The sequence below is a fragment of the Triticum urartu genome, chromosome 7 (genome assembly GCF_003073215.2).
Source record: "Triticum urartu cultivar G1812 chromosome 7, Tu2.1, whole genome shotgun sequence".
Lineage (NCBI taxonomy): Eukaryota > Viridiplantae > Streptophyta > Magnoliopsida > Poales > Poaceae > Triticum > Triticum urartu.
The window spans coordinates 27,365,106-27,381,869 of NC_053028.1; the positions used below are offsets into that span (position 1 = coordinate 27,365,106).

General features: G+C 50.1%; 2 protein-coding genes across 2 annotated transcripts; one reads left to right on the top strand and one right to left on the bottom strand.

The window, feature by feature from the left end:
- The first annotated feature begins 6,844 nt into the window (after window positions 1-6,844).
- On the top strand, window positions 6,845-8,031 carry LOC125521558 (dehydration-responsive element-binding protein 1C-like). Its single transcript, XM_048686620.1, has one exon. It carries the CDS (start codon window positions 7,062-7,064, stop codon window positions 7,737-7,739), a length of 678 nt encoding a protein of 225 aa, XP_048542577.1. The 5' UTR covers window positions 6,845-7,061; the 3' UTR covers window positions 7,740-8,031.
- Window positions 8,032-10,348: 2,317 nt separating this feature from the next.
- Window positions 10,349-11,412, bottom strand: LOC125522786 (dehydration-responsive element-binding protein 1C-like). The gene has a single exon (XM_048687819.1). It carries the CDS (start codon window positions 11,342-11,344, stop codon window positions 10,712-10,714), a length of 633 nt encoding a protein of 210 aa, XP_048543776.1. The 5' UTR covers window positions 11,345-11,412; the 3' UTR covers window positions 10,349-10,711.
- Window positions 11,413-16,764: the final 5,352 nt, after the last annotated feature.

A 16,764-nucleotide genomic window follows, 5' to 3' on the forward strand; every position in this document is an offset into this window, starting at 1 on the left:
CGACAAGGTTAGTTGTGTTCTTCTTTACTTGGGTCGAGCATCTTATGTCTCTCCACTTTGAGCACCATGTCCACGCCCCATTGCGCGTGTGTCATGTGTTGTACCACGTGTTATACTCATCTAACTATTTGTATCAATACGGGCAAGTTTTGCGTATTATCCAAAAAAAAACACAACTCCGAATCTCCTTATGCATGAGTAGCGGGGATTCAGCATGTGTCCATAGGTTGCTTCGGAGGGACACATCGACCTAGCTAGTAGGGCCAGCGTGGACCCAGCCAAGAGAGAATGACCACCCACAAGGCCACAGCCGGTTCAAGGCAGGCTTGAAGGCTGGCACGTGGAGACCCTCCCTAGCGACTCGTGTCCCCCATCAAACAAAAGCGGCAGCACAAATGGGCACACACAACGGTTCTTTTTTATTTAAAAGAAAGGCCACAACGAACCGGAACGACGGACACGTGGCGGATTGGGTTGGTGACGAGAGGGGATTCGGTCGTGTCGCCGGGCCGGGCCACGTCGTAGCGGGCGCGTGTACGTGCGCCGCGAAGCTGCTGGCGAGGCCGTCATGGTCCGTCATCGCGGCGTGGGCAACCGCGCGGCCGGCCACTCGAGCGAGCGGTCGAGTCAGTCACCGTCCCACGCAGCTACGGGCGTGGACGCGTTCGGGCCTGCGTTTGCGCGGGCGGCGCGAGGGCCATACGGCGGGCCTGTCTCCGCGCGGTCTGGGTCTGGCCAACGAATCAGCGGCGGGTCGCCGCCGCCTGTCCTGTGCGATTCCGCTGTAGAGTATAGCGGCACCGCCTCCTCACGTGCCCACGCTGCGGGAGTGTGGTACTGTGAACGGGCGTCACGCTTGCCCCATGCGGGGCCTGTCCATGGCATCACCATCGCGTCATGCTTTGTTTGGGAAGACTACTACATGTACGGTCTCCTATTAGGTGAGATCAACCATAAAAATTCATAGACGACGGGGACGGGCGCGGCGGGGGCGAGAGGCGGCGGCGCGCGGGGGCGACAGCGGTGACGGCAACGACGGGTGGCGGGGGCGACGGCGGTGACGGCGACGACGGGTGGCGGGGGCGACGGCGGTGACGGCGACGACGGGTGGCGTGGGCGACGGCGGTGACGGTGACGACGGGCGGCGGGGGCGGCGAGGGCGGCGTGCGATTGGCGACGGGCGCAGCGAAGAAGTTGAATCGAGAAAAAGTACTGGTGGTCAATGAAACTGATTTTTTTTGTAAGTGCCATATATATAGGAAGGGTCTTTAGTACCGGTTGGAGCCACCAACCGGTACTAAAGGCCAATTTTCGCCAAACGACCCCTTTAGTACCGGTTCGTGCCACGAACCGGTTTAGTATCGATTGGAGCCACCAACCGGTATTAATGGTTGTGCGCTGCCACCGGCGGTGCACAATGTTTAGTCCCACCTCGCCGAGCGAAGGGCAGCCGCACTGGTTTATAAACCCAGCCGCGGCTGCTCCTTTGAGCTTCTCTATATAGCAGGCTTCTGGGCCTAACTAGGGCACGCTGCCCTGTGAGTCTGTTGGCCCTTCTGGGCCTGCATTTGCACACCATAGGTCTGGCAGGCCCACTGGGCTGCGCGCCAACAAATTTTTTGTTGGGTTTCGTAGTAATTTCAAAAAAATTCCTACACACACGCAAGATCATGTGATGCATAGCAACGAGATGGGGAGTATGATCTGCATACCTAGTAGATCGACAACGGAAGCGTTTGGTTGATGTAGTCGTACGTCTTCATGATCCGACCGATCAAGGACCGAAACTACGGCACCTCCGAGTTCGAGCACACGTTCAGCTCGATGACGATCCCCGGACTCCGATCCAGCAAAGTGTCGGGGAAGAGTTCCGTCAGCACGACGGCGTGGTGACGATCTTGATGCACTACAGCAGCAGGGCTTCGCCTAAACTCCGCTACAGTATTATCGAGGACTATGGTGGCCGGGGGCGCCGCACACGGCTAAGGAATAGATCACGTGGATCAACTTGTGTCTTTCTGGGGTGCCCTTGCCTCTGTATATAAAGGACTAAAGGGGGAGGCTGGCCGGCCAAGGGTGGCGCGCCAGGAGAGTCCTACTCCCTCTCGGAGTAGGATTCCCCCCCCCCCAATCCTAGTTGGAATAGGATTCGCGGAGGGGAAAAAAGAGAGGGGGGGGACGGCCACCTCTCCTTGTCCTAATAGGACTAGGGGAGGGAGGGAGGCGCGCAGCCCATCTTGGGCAGCCCCTTCTCTTTTGCACTAAGGCCCACTAAGGCCCATATAGCTCCCGGGGGGTTCCGGTAACCTCCCGGTACTCCGGTAAAATCCCGATTTCACCCGGAACACTTCCGATATCCAAACATAGGCTTCCAATATATCAATCTTTATGTCTCGACCATTTCGAGACTCCTCGTCATGTCCGTGATCACATCCGGGACTCCGAACAACCTTCGGTACATCAAAATGCATAAACTCATAATAACCAATTAGTGACCTTAAGCGTGCGGACCCTACGGGTTCGAGAACAATGTAGACATGACCGAGACACGTCTCCGGTCAATAACCAATAGCGGGACCTGGATGCCCATATTGGCTCCTACATATTCTACGAAGATCTTTATCGGTCAGACCGCATAACAACATACGTTGTTCCTTTTGTCATCGGTATGTTACTTGCCCGAGATTCGATCGTCGGTATTCCAATACCTAGTTCAATCTCGTTACCGGCAAGTCTCTTTACTCGTTCTGTAATACATCATCTCGCAACTAACTCATTTAGTTGCAATGCTTGCAAGGCTTAAGTGATGTGCATTACCGAGAGGGCCCAGAGATACCTCTCTGATAATCGGAGTGACAAAACCTAATCTCGAAATACGCCAACCCAACATGTACCTTTGGAGACACCTGTAGTACTCCTTTATAATCACCCAGTTACGTTGTGACGTTTGGTAGTACCCAAAGTGTTCCTCCGGTAAACGGGAGTTGCATAATCTCATAGTTATAGGAACATGTATAAGTCATGAAGAAAGGAATAACAACATACTAAACGATCGGGTGCTAAGCTAATGGAATGGGTCATGTCAATCAGATCATTCTCTTAATGATGTGATCCCGTTAATCAAATAACAACTCATTGTTCATGGTTAGGAAACATAACCATCTTTAATTAACGAGCTAGTCAAGTAGAGGCATACTAGTGACACTTTGTTTGTCTATGTATTCACACATGTATTATGTTTCCGGTTAATACAATTCTAGCATGAATAATAAACGTTTATCATGATTATAAGGAAATAAATAATAACTTTATTATTGCCTCTAGGGCATATTTCCTTCATTTTTTATATAGTTTTTTTCTTTTCAGCATTATTTATTTTCTCCTATTTATTTTTGAGTAATTTTTTATATAGTTTTTTCTTTTCTGCATTATTTATTTTCTTCTATTTATTTTTGAGTAATTTTTTTGTATAGTTTTTTTTCTTTTCTGCATTATTTCTTTTTTTCTATTTATTTTCTTCTATTTCCAGTTTGTACACGAAGTGCGTCCAGTTTTTGCCGTGACCCTCTCTATTCTTTCGCACTAGCTATACGGGTGAAAGGATGATACCATGCCAAATTTCAGCATTTTCAGAATTCATTTTGTAGTGATTTTCAATTTCACGGTCATTCAGCTCTCTAAACAATTAGGTAAATGACCGAAAAACAACAAATGATGTCAGAACATGTTGGAAATTGATGACGTCGCTTTCAATGCTGCATACTGAACACAAAAGAAGTCCGGAGTTCAAATAAGTTTAAAAAACATTGAACTGCCCGTGTAACAGATGAGTTCTCGTCCGAAACCCTAATACTCCGAAAGAGTTTGTCCAGTTTGTACACGAAGTGCGTCCAGTTTTTGCCGTGACCCTCTCTACTCTTTCGCACATGCTATGCGGGTGAAATGATGATACCATGCCAAGTTTCAACATTTTCAGGATTCATTTTGTATTGATTTTCAATTTCACGGTCATTTAGCTCTCTAAACAATTAGGTAAATGACCGAAAAACAACAAATGATGTCAGAACATGTTGGAAATTGATTACGTCGCTTTGAATGCTTCATACTGAACACAAAAGAAGTCTGGAGTTCAAATAAGTTATTAAAAATATAAAAAAGAGGTGCAATACTGGTTAATTTGCTTCAAGCCATTCGGAATAGTGTAGACTGCACTGCACATAGCTCAGTGCAATCTATGCTATTCCGCAAGGCTTGAAGCTAATCAACATGCAGGTGAGCATTGCAACTCTTCGTCATTGTCTGTGCACTCACGGCTTATAAACCGCTCATACTGCCTCTCTCTTGGCAAGGTGGGACTAAAAATCAGCTTACTAAGAAACTCTAGTACCGGTTCAGGGCATGAACCGGTACTAAAGGTCTTCGTGGGGGCCACAGCCTGACCATAGCCTGACACAGCCTCATTAGTACCGGTTCGTGGCATGAACCGGTACTAAAGGTTGCCCACGAACCGGTACTAATGATGCCCGCCCGCCTAGCCGTTGGAACCGGCACTAATGGTCACATTAGTGCCGGCTCAAATTCAAACCGGCACTAATGTGCTTCACATTTGACCCTTTTTCTACTAATGAGAGGAGTTAATCGGCAGCTTGCACCACCTTCTGCATTTTATCCCCATTCAGCAGCTTCTCTCTCACTCATCCACCACCTCCAGTTCATGCGTGCATTCTGCTCATCCTTGTTCTCTAGTTCATCCATTCTGTTCATGTGCATAGCTAACTAGAACTCATACATGAAGATACAGGGCTTCTTTTCAAAAAAAAATGTGGATGTAGAGTCGTAGCAATACTGCAGTTCATATCCTTCGTCCTTTCTTTTCTCTCTCTCTCAATCCTCTACGCCGTAGCATTAGTATTTTTATCTCCATCAGCTCCTCCAACACCAACACCATTATTATATGTTCATGTCCTAGTGTCGTTCATGTGTTCATCAATGTCCCGGAGCAACTCTTTAGGTCTCCCGTCCATACATGTCGGCCACACTCAGGAGGGAACATTAATACATATTTCACATGCACGATAAATGCCTGGCTGAATTCAAATGCACCATCAAGCGAACGCAGCCCCATACATCCAAATTGATGGCATTCAAGACCTGGACATCGGTCACATGCTGACGGTCAAGAAGCTGGTGAACATATGCAGCTAGTGTTCTCTGTCCACACATTGTCAAACAGGAAAAAATAGTACGTATGAGCGAGTCCATATTGTATGGATAGCAAATGACAACCTAGATGAATCAACATTGTCAACGCATGTGTGATCCCTCCCGAGCACACAGATCCGTTGCTTGCCCCCATAATCAGATAATGGCTAGGATGGGCTAACCTGATCTCTGTCTGTGCAGAACCCATCTCCTCCCCTGCTTCTGTTTTTCTTTTTCCACAGGAGACGGCTTGGAGGAGATCTACGGTGCAAGCTACAAGCAGTTATGCCATCAAACGGGGCGTGCGCGTGGGTCGCTAACAGACAAAGTGTATTCGTACGATTATAAATGTCGCCTGTCCATTGGCAGTGCATATACCGTGACATATTCGCAAACATTGGTAATTAACGTGTCATGTATTTCAACTGGGCCTATAATAAATAGCAATCACGACGCACACATGGACGCTCGGGATTACGGCAGCGCTTGGCTGCATGTCCCAAAAATTCACGTCCAATATACAGGCTTATGTATGAAAACAAAATGAGTGAATCTACACTCTAAAATATGTTCATATGCATCCGTATGTAGTCTTTATTGAAATCTCTAAAAAGACTTATATTTAGGAACAGAAGAAGTATAAGTTTATTTTCTAGATGTATGTATGCAATTTTAAAGGCTACCCAAAGTAAAATTATAGATAAATTTCTGCAAGAGAAAGTTTACTCCATTCCAAAGAATAAGGTGCGCCCGCATGTCAACACTAAACTTTGACCATAAATTAGATGATATCTTCGAGTCATTCTTTCGGGATTCAATCTTCGTCGTGCTCGTTCACCGCGGCGGTGTAGACCGGGCTCTAGCGGCTGATGTCTTTTGGCTCCTCAAGACGGTGAGGTTTGCGTTTCTTCCCGCGACGGCGAGATTTGCTGACAGGTTCTTCAGATCAGTTCAAGGGTTCAACAGTGACGACTATGGCTGCGCGATGATGATCCCTAGAGGCACATGCTCAAAGACTTTTTGGTTGCCGTCGACAAGGTAGGATGTCTCCTGCATGGGAGCGATGACAACGATGTGACATAGACAGTGGTTGTTGAGTGGTCTAGAGACCTCAGTGTAACTTTTATGACATTTTGGATGCTTTATTTACTGCTATGATGAATCTTCTTAGTATTAGTATATCCAAGTCTCTTCGCATCTATAACAATTACGACTGGTTTTTTAAACAAACTAATTTCATATTACCGTATTCTTAACGTGTCTAGATACATCTGTATCTATAAAAATTTAATAATAAAATAAATAATTCAGAACATAGGGGGCATATAAAAGCAGGAGCATGGCGCACCACTGTGGCAAGGTACGGGCGGCGGCACCGATTTGCAGCCGCCCACAGGACCGGAAAAGGCATCCCCTGTCGCCATCTCCACGTGGCCCTCCCCTCCCCCCTTCCCGCCTCCTTCCCTTCCAGAAATAGATATCCAGATGGTCTGCTTGCCTTCCCCGAGCGCGATGCATCCCTCCCGGCCGAAGGAAACTCCGGTGACGCCAACACGCTTTCCCCATCCGTCCATCCATCCACCCGTCTCGCGGCCTCTGCTCCCCGCGCCCTCAACACACTTCCAGCTCACAGCTCACTCCCCCATCTCCCGCCACGCGCCGCCCCTACCCCCCAATTCAAACCCACCTTGATTTCTCCCCCCCTCCCGCCGCCGAATCCTATATATGCATCCCCATCTCCTCACTCCCATCTCAAGGCTCACCCACACAAACAACCACCCAGCATCACCTCACTCACCACCGTTGTTACAAACACATCGACTCATCGACACCAGCTATATACCACCTCGTGCAAGGCCATGGACCAGTACAGCTACGGCGGCGGCGGGGACGACAACGGCCAGGGCGGGTACGCGACGGTGACGTCGGCGCCGCCGAAGCGGCCGGCGGGGCGCACCAAATTCCGGGAGACGCGGCACCCGGTGTACCGGGGCGTGCGCCGGCGCGGCGCGGCCGGGCGGTGGGTCTGCGAGGTGCGCGAGCCCAACAAGAAGTCCCGCATCTGGCTCGGCACCTTCGCCTCCCCCGAGGCCGCGGCCCGCGCCCACGACGTCGCCGCGCTGGCCCTGCGCGGCCGCGCCGCGTGCCTCAACTTCGCCGACTCGGCGGCCCTGCTCGCCGTCGACCCCGCCACGCTCCGCACCCCCGACGACATCCGCGCGGCGGCCATCGCGCTCGCCGAGACCGCCTGCCCCGCCGCGCCGGCCTCGTCGTCGGCCGTGGCCGCCGTGGCGTCCGCGCCGGCGCCCCCGATGATGACGATGATGCACGAGTCCGCGGCGGTGCACTACGACGACTACCCGATGCAGTACGGGTACGGCGGCATTGGGGGCTTGGACCAGGATTCCTACTACTACGACGGGATGAGCGCCGCCGGCGGCGACTGGCAGAGCGGCTCGCACATGGACGGAGCCGACGAAGACTGCAACGGCAGCGGTGGGTACGGCGCCGGCGAGGTCCCGCTCTGGAGCTACTGATCGAGCCGCTCGATTGAGCTAGTCTCGAGCCCGATTGGCTTGCTCCGATGGGGCTGCTGTACAACATCAGCGTAGGATAAAGAAGAAGAAGCAGAGTTCTCAAGTAGTACTAGTAGTGTTATTATTTATGTGGCCGTAAAGCAGAGAGGGAACGGGAATGCGAATTGCATCAGCCTGTTTGTTTCCCTCCTTATTTTTTTCTTGAAATTTCTTGGTATTTTTTGGTTGGTTGGGAATTTTGTAACATGTGTTGGAGTAGAGTAATAAGAGACCAGCTCTGCTTTATTAGTTATTACCATGTGTTGGAGTAGGGTACATGAAATAAAAATTGGCTGAGACTTCATTTTGTTGCCACTGAGCTTTGGTGTAACTGCTCAGTTATTTACTACTGCGCAAGAGGTGTTATTTGTTGTCTCAAAAAGAAAAAAAATCATCAACCTTGCACTCTTAAAACTCAACAAAAGGGAAAGGAGAAAAAGAAGTGCGGAGTAGATCCCGACAAGTAATTTCGTCCAAATAGTTTATTTCATCCGGAAGAAAGAAGACAAACAATTTTGCCCCATTGTTGTGCCTGCGGGCTTTGGATGGAATGATGCGAGATTTATGTTACAGTGGGTAGTCTGCACTCGGACATCGCAAGCATGACGCGCCGTTGCATCGCATCCAAGCTCTGGAGTGGAGTGGGGAGGCGGAGTGCCAGCCGGTGATGAGTGTCAGCTGGACTTGCTTCGTTCAACGGGCGGTGCACGTGCGACGTACTGCTACTCCACGGAGCCTAATTCTTCAGGCGATTAGGAATAACAGTTGTCGGGCAAGCGTCGGTTAGTTATTCGCACCGGCCATGATCGGGCAGCACGAAGACGCGTTAAGTTTGCGCGGGCGGCCCAGCGGAGCACGAACTGTCACGTGACGTATGTAGTCCTCGCACGCAGGGCAGGGTAGATTCGGTCGGTGAATGAATCTTGGGCACGTCGCATGCCGAGACGTCTCGCTCCCTCGCTCGCTCGCGTTGTTTATTCGGAGAGAGAGAACGGAACGGAACGGAAAGAGACAAGTCAAGTCACAGTACAGTACGCTTTCCGGACGGCGATGAAAAGATGTCCAGGGAGCTATGCTTTTCGCTTCCCAGGGGACACGTGTCCATAGTTTAGAGTGAGGTCACTTGCCAAATAAAGTGGAAAATTGTAAGATAGCCACGTGTGTTTTATAGAGTGGACTCCGTTTTTGCCCCTGGTTTCTGCGAGGCGCAAGGTGGGCGAGCCCAACAAGAAGTCCCGCATCTCGCTCGGCACCTTCGTAAGCCAAAAAAAAAAAGACCAACCCAAGGCTGACCTTTGTTGGCATTTTTTTAAGAAGAAACTCCGCGAGCACCGCGCATTCAAGGCGAGACTTGAACTCGGATGGGCTGGCAGCAACCCCAGCTGCCCAGCCAACGGGTCGACGCCCCGCCCTCTTTTTGCCCCTAGTTTCACGTAACAGAATTTATCCTACTCACAAGATTTTTCACATGTGTACTTGATTATTTTCGCAAGGGTAATAGTGTTTTATTCCAGGATTATAGAGCTACAATCAAGGGGCACAAATTACTCAATCCATGGGGGCTGTCGCTACGCTCTGTATGGCATGTTTACTCAATTTAACCTTAATTGCGCCATAAATTGCCAAATTGAGTTTCATGTTTTTTTTTTTCAATTCTACACTGACCAAGCATGCCATATAGGCGGCTGAGTTTTCATTATGTTTCTTTTCCTTGTTGGACTGGACCCAACCGAACCGCTCGCGCTGCCGCTGCACATGGTCAAGCTACATGATCCACCACACTGCTCGCCGTGGCCAGAAGGAGGGAAGACTTCCGCGCCTATCACCTGTGGAAGTGAGGGGAGAGGAGAGCTGGACACCCCCTTCCCTCGGTGAGTTGGATCTTACCCCAAGCAGAGAAGAGCACACAAGGGTGTGCTCATGGTCGTCCAGGTCAAGTGGTGATTGCGGTCCTATAGCGCTGAGCGGACGGTTGAGGCTGATGGGAGGCGTCCCGAAGTGTAGCGGAAATAACTATGGTGAAATGTGACAAGCGGAAAGCCCTCATCCTCTCGATCTCAGCTCGCGGCCCTATGGATTCACCAACTCTCTACCCGCCACTTTGGTAGTTGGTGACCCTGAGGGGAATCCTGATACCTTGATTCCTACTAGTAAATAGGTAGGATTTTAGTCCTCCGAGGAGGAACGCTTGGACAGATGACGCTGCTTCTTCGATTAAATTTTTTTGGTTTCAATCCCTCTCATGTTCGTCCATCTGGATGGATTAGATGAAGCTTGGGCATGTTCTGCCAGCTTCTTGGGCAGCGAGGTCAAGGCACCCGCAACGACGAGATTTCGTGTCAGATTCTTCATATCAAATAAAGGATTCAACGGCTACAAGTGCAGCTCGGTCCTTAGAGAAACATGTACGAAGACTGTTCGGCTTTCATCGACATGGTGGAGCGGCGACAACGATATGTCGACAACTTGTTTTGGCGGCGGCAGTGGTTTGATTGTTCATGAATCTCGATGTAGCTTTTATTATGTTTGAGGTGCTTTGCTTTGGTGAATCTTTATAATTGCTCTCATCATTTTAAAGAGAAAAAAAGATCAAATTAAGGATCTGCAGTATTTACAAGGTAGAGTATATTACTTTTGACAGAGCTATTTACATGGAAGGGAAAAAAATCTCGAGTGAGGTATAAATTGTCTGTAACCGCTCAGCAAACTGGCTGCATATATTTCCTAGCACTATACCCCTACCAAAACTAGCTCACGTGTGTAGTTTTAGCGCCAATTTTCAAGAACATGGAAAACCAGAGTACGCGTGCTTGAAACTAGCTCATGCGAATATGGTGTGCGTCCATACGACACTCCCCTATCGATCGTGGATTTCGGAGGACTCAGGAGCAAACGAATCGTGCTCAACAAACTGCCAGATCAATCCCACTCGATCAGTAGCTCCAGAGCGCGACGTCTCCTGCGCCGTAGCCACCGTCTTCGTCGGCGACGTTCATGTGTGAGATGCTCTGCCAGTCGCCGCTGCCGCTCATCCCGTCGTAGTAGCAGTGGGAATGCTGTTCCAGGTCCGCCAAGCCGCCGTACATGGCGTAGCTGTCGTACGGCGCAGCCGCGGCCTCCTGCGTGATCACCATCGCGGGCGCCGGCGCAGACGCCGCGGACACAGAGGACCTCGTCGCGTCGTGCGGGCAGGCGGCCCGGGCGAGCGTGATTGCGGCGGCGCGGATGTCCTGGGGCGTGCGGAGCGTGGCCGGGTCGACGGCGAGCAGCGCGGCGGAGTCGGCGAAGTTGAGGCAGGCGGCGCGCCCCCGGAGCGCGAGCGCGGCGACGTCGTGGGCGCGCGCGGCGGCCTCGGGGCTGGCGAAGGTGCCGAGCCAGATGCGGGACTTGTTGTTGGGCTGGCGCACCTCGCACACCCACCGCCCCGCGGCGCCGCGCCGGCGCACGCCGCGGTACACCGGGTGGCGCGTCTCCCGGAACTTGGTCCGCCCCGCCGGCCGCTTCGGCGGCGCCGACATCACCGTCGCGTATGCGCCGCCATAGAAGATCACGCCGGAGTTGTCCATCTTGCACGGATCGATCGTTTGCTTATCTGCAGATACTGTAGCTAGCGAATCAATGGTGTTGGCTTGTGATCGAGGTTTGTATGATCGGGAGGGAGCGAGGAGAGCGACGTGTGTATATAGGATTCGGCCGGGGCGCGTGGCGGGTCCGAATGGGCGGCGCGTGGCGGGACACGGTGGCAGAGGGAGGCCGGCTGCGTTGGCGTGGCGGGCTAGCTTCGCGCGGGGTGCAAAGCAGTCGTCCGTACGTCGCGATCTCATCCGGCCTACAAGGCTACAACTAGAAGAGTTCGGAATTGCACACTTTGCATCGGAAGCAAGGAGACCGGAAGGGGGAGAGGCCACGTGGAGACGGCGACAGAGACGGGATTTTCTGCTGGTCTTGGCCGGCCGGCATCGTATTGTGTCAGTGGGTCAGACTATGGTGTACTGGTACCGGTACGCTAGAGGCTAGAGCTCCGGATCTCAAGGAAAGCACGTGCGGCAGGGCCGGATGGGCGGCGGCTCGTGCCCTGGCGCCGCCCGCCCGCCCGAACGCGTCCACGGCCCGCCGTTAGGGTGAAGTTTGAAATAAACCCTGAAGTGTATGAACCGACGCAAATAAACCTTCACCTTTAAATTCCTAAAGTTGGTATCCCGTATTTACAAATTCCAGTTAACCTAAACCCCGTATGAGTACAATCTTATTTGGTGTACTAATAGGAAAGCCACGATCCCAGCCGGGATTGAACTCTACTGTCACTTACTACATGGGTCCACCTGTCATATGCATGTCCTTTCCCTGTCTCTTCCTCACATGTTCACTCCCAAAAGGATCCACCCGCACGGTGGCAAGCACTGGCTGATGAGGTGCGGTGCAGTGGCTACGGATGGCGGGAGCTCCTCAGCAACTTGCTGCACCTGGGCAAATCCGACCTGTTGGCAGGCTGGCAGCCGTGGTCAACGAGCACCTACACAGTGGAGGTGCCAAGTGAGGGGAGGACGGGAGGCGCGGCTGGCGTTCCAAGATCGAAGCGTTCGATTTGCACCCGGTGGATCGATTCTAGCCACGGGCTAATCAATGTGTGCAAGTAGCAAGTACACACAAGAATACACGCACATACAAGCCAGCAAGCTACTGGATCGATTCTAGCCAGCGGCTAGATGCATACACTGTTGAAATCTGAGATGGGCTCTAGGCCCATATTGCAATTTCTGAAAAATCTCTAAGGGCTCATGTGGGTTATATGGCACTAGGTGTGGTGGGAAGTTTAGTCCCACCCCGGAAGTGGAAGGAGAGTTGGAGTGGTTTATAAGGGTTTCTCTTCTACATGCTATTGGAGCTTGAGAAGAGAAGAGGCCCTCGCGCACTCCTCCTCCTCCGCCGCCCGCCCCGCCCCGCCCCGCCACGGAGAGTTTTCTGACAGCTGGGCCACGATCTGAGACGTCGGATCGTGGGCTGTCACGGACTCGGACGTGGGTCGAGCCCACGTCTCTCCACGCGGCTGCGCCTATAAGTATGCGGTGTCTCCTAACCCTAGCCGCCACGAACAGATCACATCTGCTCACGCGCACGTTAGTGATTTACTCATGGATTAATTTAATCGAGAAATTTCCTATTTACTCGACAATCCAAAAACCTATTATGTGTAGGAATTTCTCGGCAAGTGGCTTTGCCGCTGCACTGAAACCGGATAAGTTTACCGGTACATACTTCAAGCGTTGGCAGACTAAGACCACGTTATGGCTCACGGCTATGAACGTGTTCTGGGTCACCGGTGTCTCCACGGGAACGATTGCTCCTGAACAGGAGAAGGCGTTCAAGGAGGCTACCGTTGTGTTTCTCGGAGCAGTTCTTAGCGTGATCGGAGATAAACTGGTCGACGCTTATTTACATGTGCATGTCGCCAAGGACTTGTGGGAGGCGCTCGAATCTAAATTCGGGGCCGCCGATGCAGGGAGCGAGATGTATATTATAGAGCAGTTCCACGATTACAAGATGGTTGAAAACCGTCCTGTATTGGAGCAGGCTCATGAGATAATATGCATTGTTAAGGAACTTGAGCTTCTCAAGTGCGAGTTACCGGGCAAGTTTGTCGCGGGCTGCATAATCGCTAAGCTCCCTAATTCCTGGAGGAACTTTGCCACCACTCTGAAACATCAGAGGCGTGAATTCTTTGTGGAGGATGTCATTGGCCATCTGAGTGTTGAGCAGAATTCGAGGGCAAAAGACTCGCACGGAAAAGGGGCCGAAGGGACTTCTGTTGCCAACATGGTGAACCAGAAGAACTTCAACTCCCACAAGCCCAAGGGAAAGAACGGTGTCCAACACAATACCGACTTTAAGAAGAAGGGTAAGAAGACCTTCAAGAAGAACAAGAAGGACGAGGGCTGCTTTACTTGTGGTTCGGTTGAACATTGGGCCAACAAGTGCCCAAACAAGTACAAGAAGTCAGGACAGGACTCCAAGTCTGTCAACATGATTGTGGGCAACAATGAGAATGGTGCATCTGGGTACGGTAATTTATTTACTGTTTTTTCAGTGTTTCAACCCAACGATTGGTGGGTGGACACAGGTGCAGGTGTTCATGTGTGTGCTAACATTTCATTGTTCACTTCTTACCAGGTCACAGGTCACGGGTCCGTATTGATGGGGAATGGCGCGAGTGCTTCTGTTCATGGTGTTGGCACGGTCGATCTGAAGTTTACTTCGGGAAGGATCGTGCAGCTGAAGAACGTGCAGCATGTCCCCGCCATCAAGAAGAATCTCGTTAGTGGCTCCCTTCTATGTAGAGAAGGGTTTAAGTTGGTTTTCGAGTCTAATAAATTAGTTGTTAGAAAATATGGACTCTTTGTTGGAAAAGGTTATGAGAGCGGAGGGATGTTCCACCTTTCCCTCGCAGATTTTTGTAATAAAGTCGTGAACCATATTCATTCAAATGTTAATGAATCTGAAGTTTGGCATTCACGTCTTTGTCACATTAGTTTTGGTGTTATGACGCGGCTAGCCAAGTTGGATTTAATCCCGAGTTTCACTTTAGCCAAAGGTTCTAAGTGCCTTTCATGTGTGCAAGCTAAGCAACCTCGCAAGCCTCATAAGGCCGCGGAGGAGAGACACCTGGCACCATTAGAACTCATACATTCTGATCTTTGCGAGATGAATGGTGTGTTGACTAAAGGTGGAAAGAGATACTTCATGACATTGATAGATGATTCCACTAGATATTGCTATGTGTATCTATTAAATACTAAAGATAAGGCTCTACACTACTTTAAAAACTATAAGGCAGAAGTTGAAAATCAACTTGAAAAGAAAATTAAACGAGTCCGGTCAGATCGTGGTGGAGAGTACTTCTCGAGTGAGTTTGATTCCTTCTGTGCGGAACACGGCATTATTCATGAGAGGACGCCTCCCTATTCACCCCAGTCAAACGGGGTTGCCGAGCGAAAAAACCGTACTCTAACTGATTTGGTTAACGCCATGTTAGATACATCGGGTTTATCCAAGGCATGGTGGGGGGAGGCTATATTGACGGCATGTCATGTCCTGAATAAAGTTTCGACAAAGGATAGTGAGATCACTCCCTATGAGAAATGGGCAAAGAGAAGGACGACACTCTCGTACTTGCGCACTTGGGGCTGTTTGGCGAAAGTCAACGTGCCGATCCCCAAAAAGCGTAAGCTTGGACATAAGACCGTGGACTGCATTAATTTGGGCTACGCTAAGAACAGCGTTGGCAATAGATTTCTAGTAGTGAAATCTGAGGTACCTGACCAGAAGATCGGTACAATTATGGAGTCTAAGGATGCTACATTCTTTGAGGATATTTTTCCTATGAGAGATATGCAAAGCACTTCTAGACAGGAATCTGAGGAGACTCCTGAACCTGCCATCCCTATGGAATATTATGAACAAACACATGATGAAAATCCTGAGGAGGATGACGAGGAAACCCTTGGTAGGGGCAAGAGACAAAGGACTGCAAAGACCTTTGGTGATGATTTCTTCGTGTACCTCATGGATGATACTCCCACTTCTATTTTAGAAGCGTATGCCTCTCCAGAAGCTGACTACTGGAAGGATGCGGTCCGTAGCGAGATGGATTCCATCATGGCTAACGGGACATGGGAGATCACTGACCGTCCCTATGGTTGCAAACCACTGGGATGTAAGTGGGTGTTCAAAAAGAAGCTTAGGCCCGACGGTACGATTGAAAAGTACAAGGCTAGGCTTGTGGCCAAGGGCTATGACCAGCAAGAAGAGGAAGATTTCTTTGATACTTATTCACCTATGGCTAGACTGACCACCATTTGAGTATTACTCTCGTTGGCGGCCTCACATGGTCTTCTCGTCCATTAGATGGATGTTAAGACGGCTTTTCTAAATGGAGAGCTAAAGGAGGAAATCTACATGCAACAGCCTGATGGCTTTGTGATAGATGGTCAGGAAAGAAAGGTGTGTAGGTTGATAAAATCTTTATATGGCCTGAAACAAGCACCTAAGCAATGGCATGATAAGTTTAATACAACTCTGACATCTGTTGGTTTCGTTGTTAATGAGGCTGACAAATGTGTATACTATCACCATGGTGGGGGCGAAGGAATTATACTGTGCTTGTATGTTGATGACATACTGATATTCGGAACAAACCTCAAAGTCATTGAGGAGGTCAAATCGTTTCTATCTCAGAACTTTGAGATGAAAAACCTTGGTGTGGCTGATGTTATCTTGAACATCAAGCTACTGAGAGATAATGAGGGTGGGATCACACTTCTGCAATCCCATTACGTTGAGAAGGTGTTGAGTCGTTTTGGATATTCGGACTGCACACCATCTCAAACACCATATGATCCTAGCGTATTGATTCGAAAGTCCAAAGGCATGGCTAAAGATCAATTGAGATACTCTCAAATCATTGGTTCACTGATGTACCTAGCGAGCGCAACGAGGCCTGACATCGCGTTTGCTGTGAGCAAACTGAGCCGGTTTGTTTCCAAACCGGGTGATGTACATTGGCATGCTGTTGAGAGAGTTATGCGCTATCTGAAAGGTACTATGAACTATGGACTTCACTATACCGGATACCCGTCGGTACTTGAAGGGTATAGTGATGCGAATTGGATCTTTGATGCTGATGAGATGAAGGCCACAACTGGGTATATGTTTACTCTTGGAGGTGGCGCTGTTTCCTGGAAGTCTTGCAAGCAAACGATCTTAACGAGATCGACAATGGAAGCAGAATTAATGGCATTAGACACATCTGGTGTTGAAGCGAGATGGCTTCGAGATCTTTTGATGGACTTGCCATTGGTTGATAAACCGGTTCCGGCTATCCTTATGAACTGTGACAATCAGATTGTCATCACCAAGGTGAAGAGTTCAAAGGACAACATGAAGTCCACCAAACACATAAGAATGAGATTAAAAGCTGTCAGAAAATTAA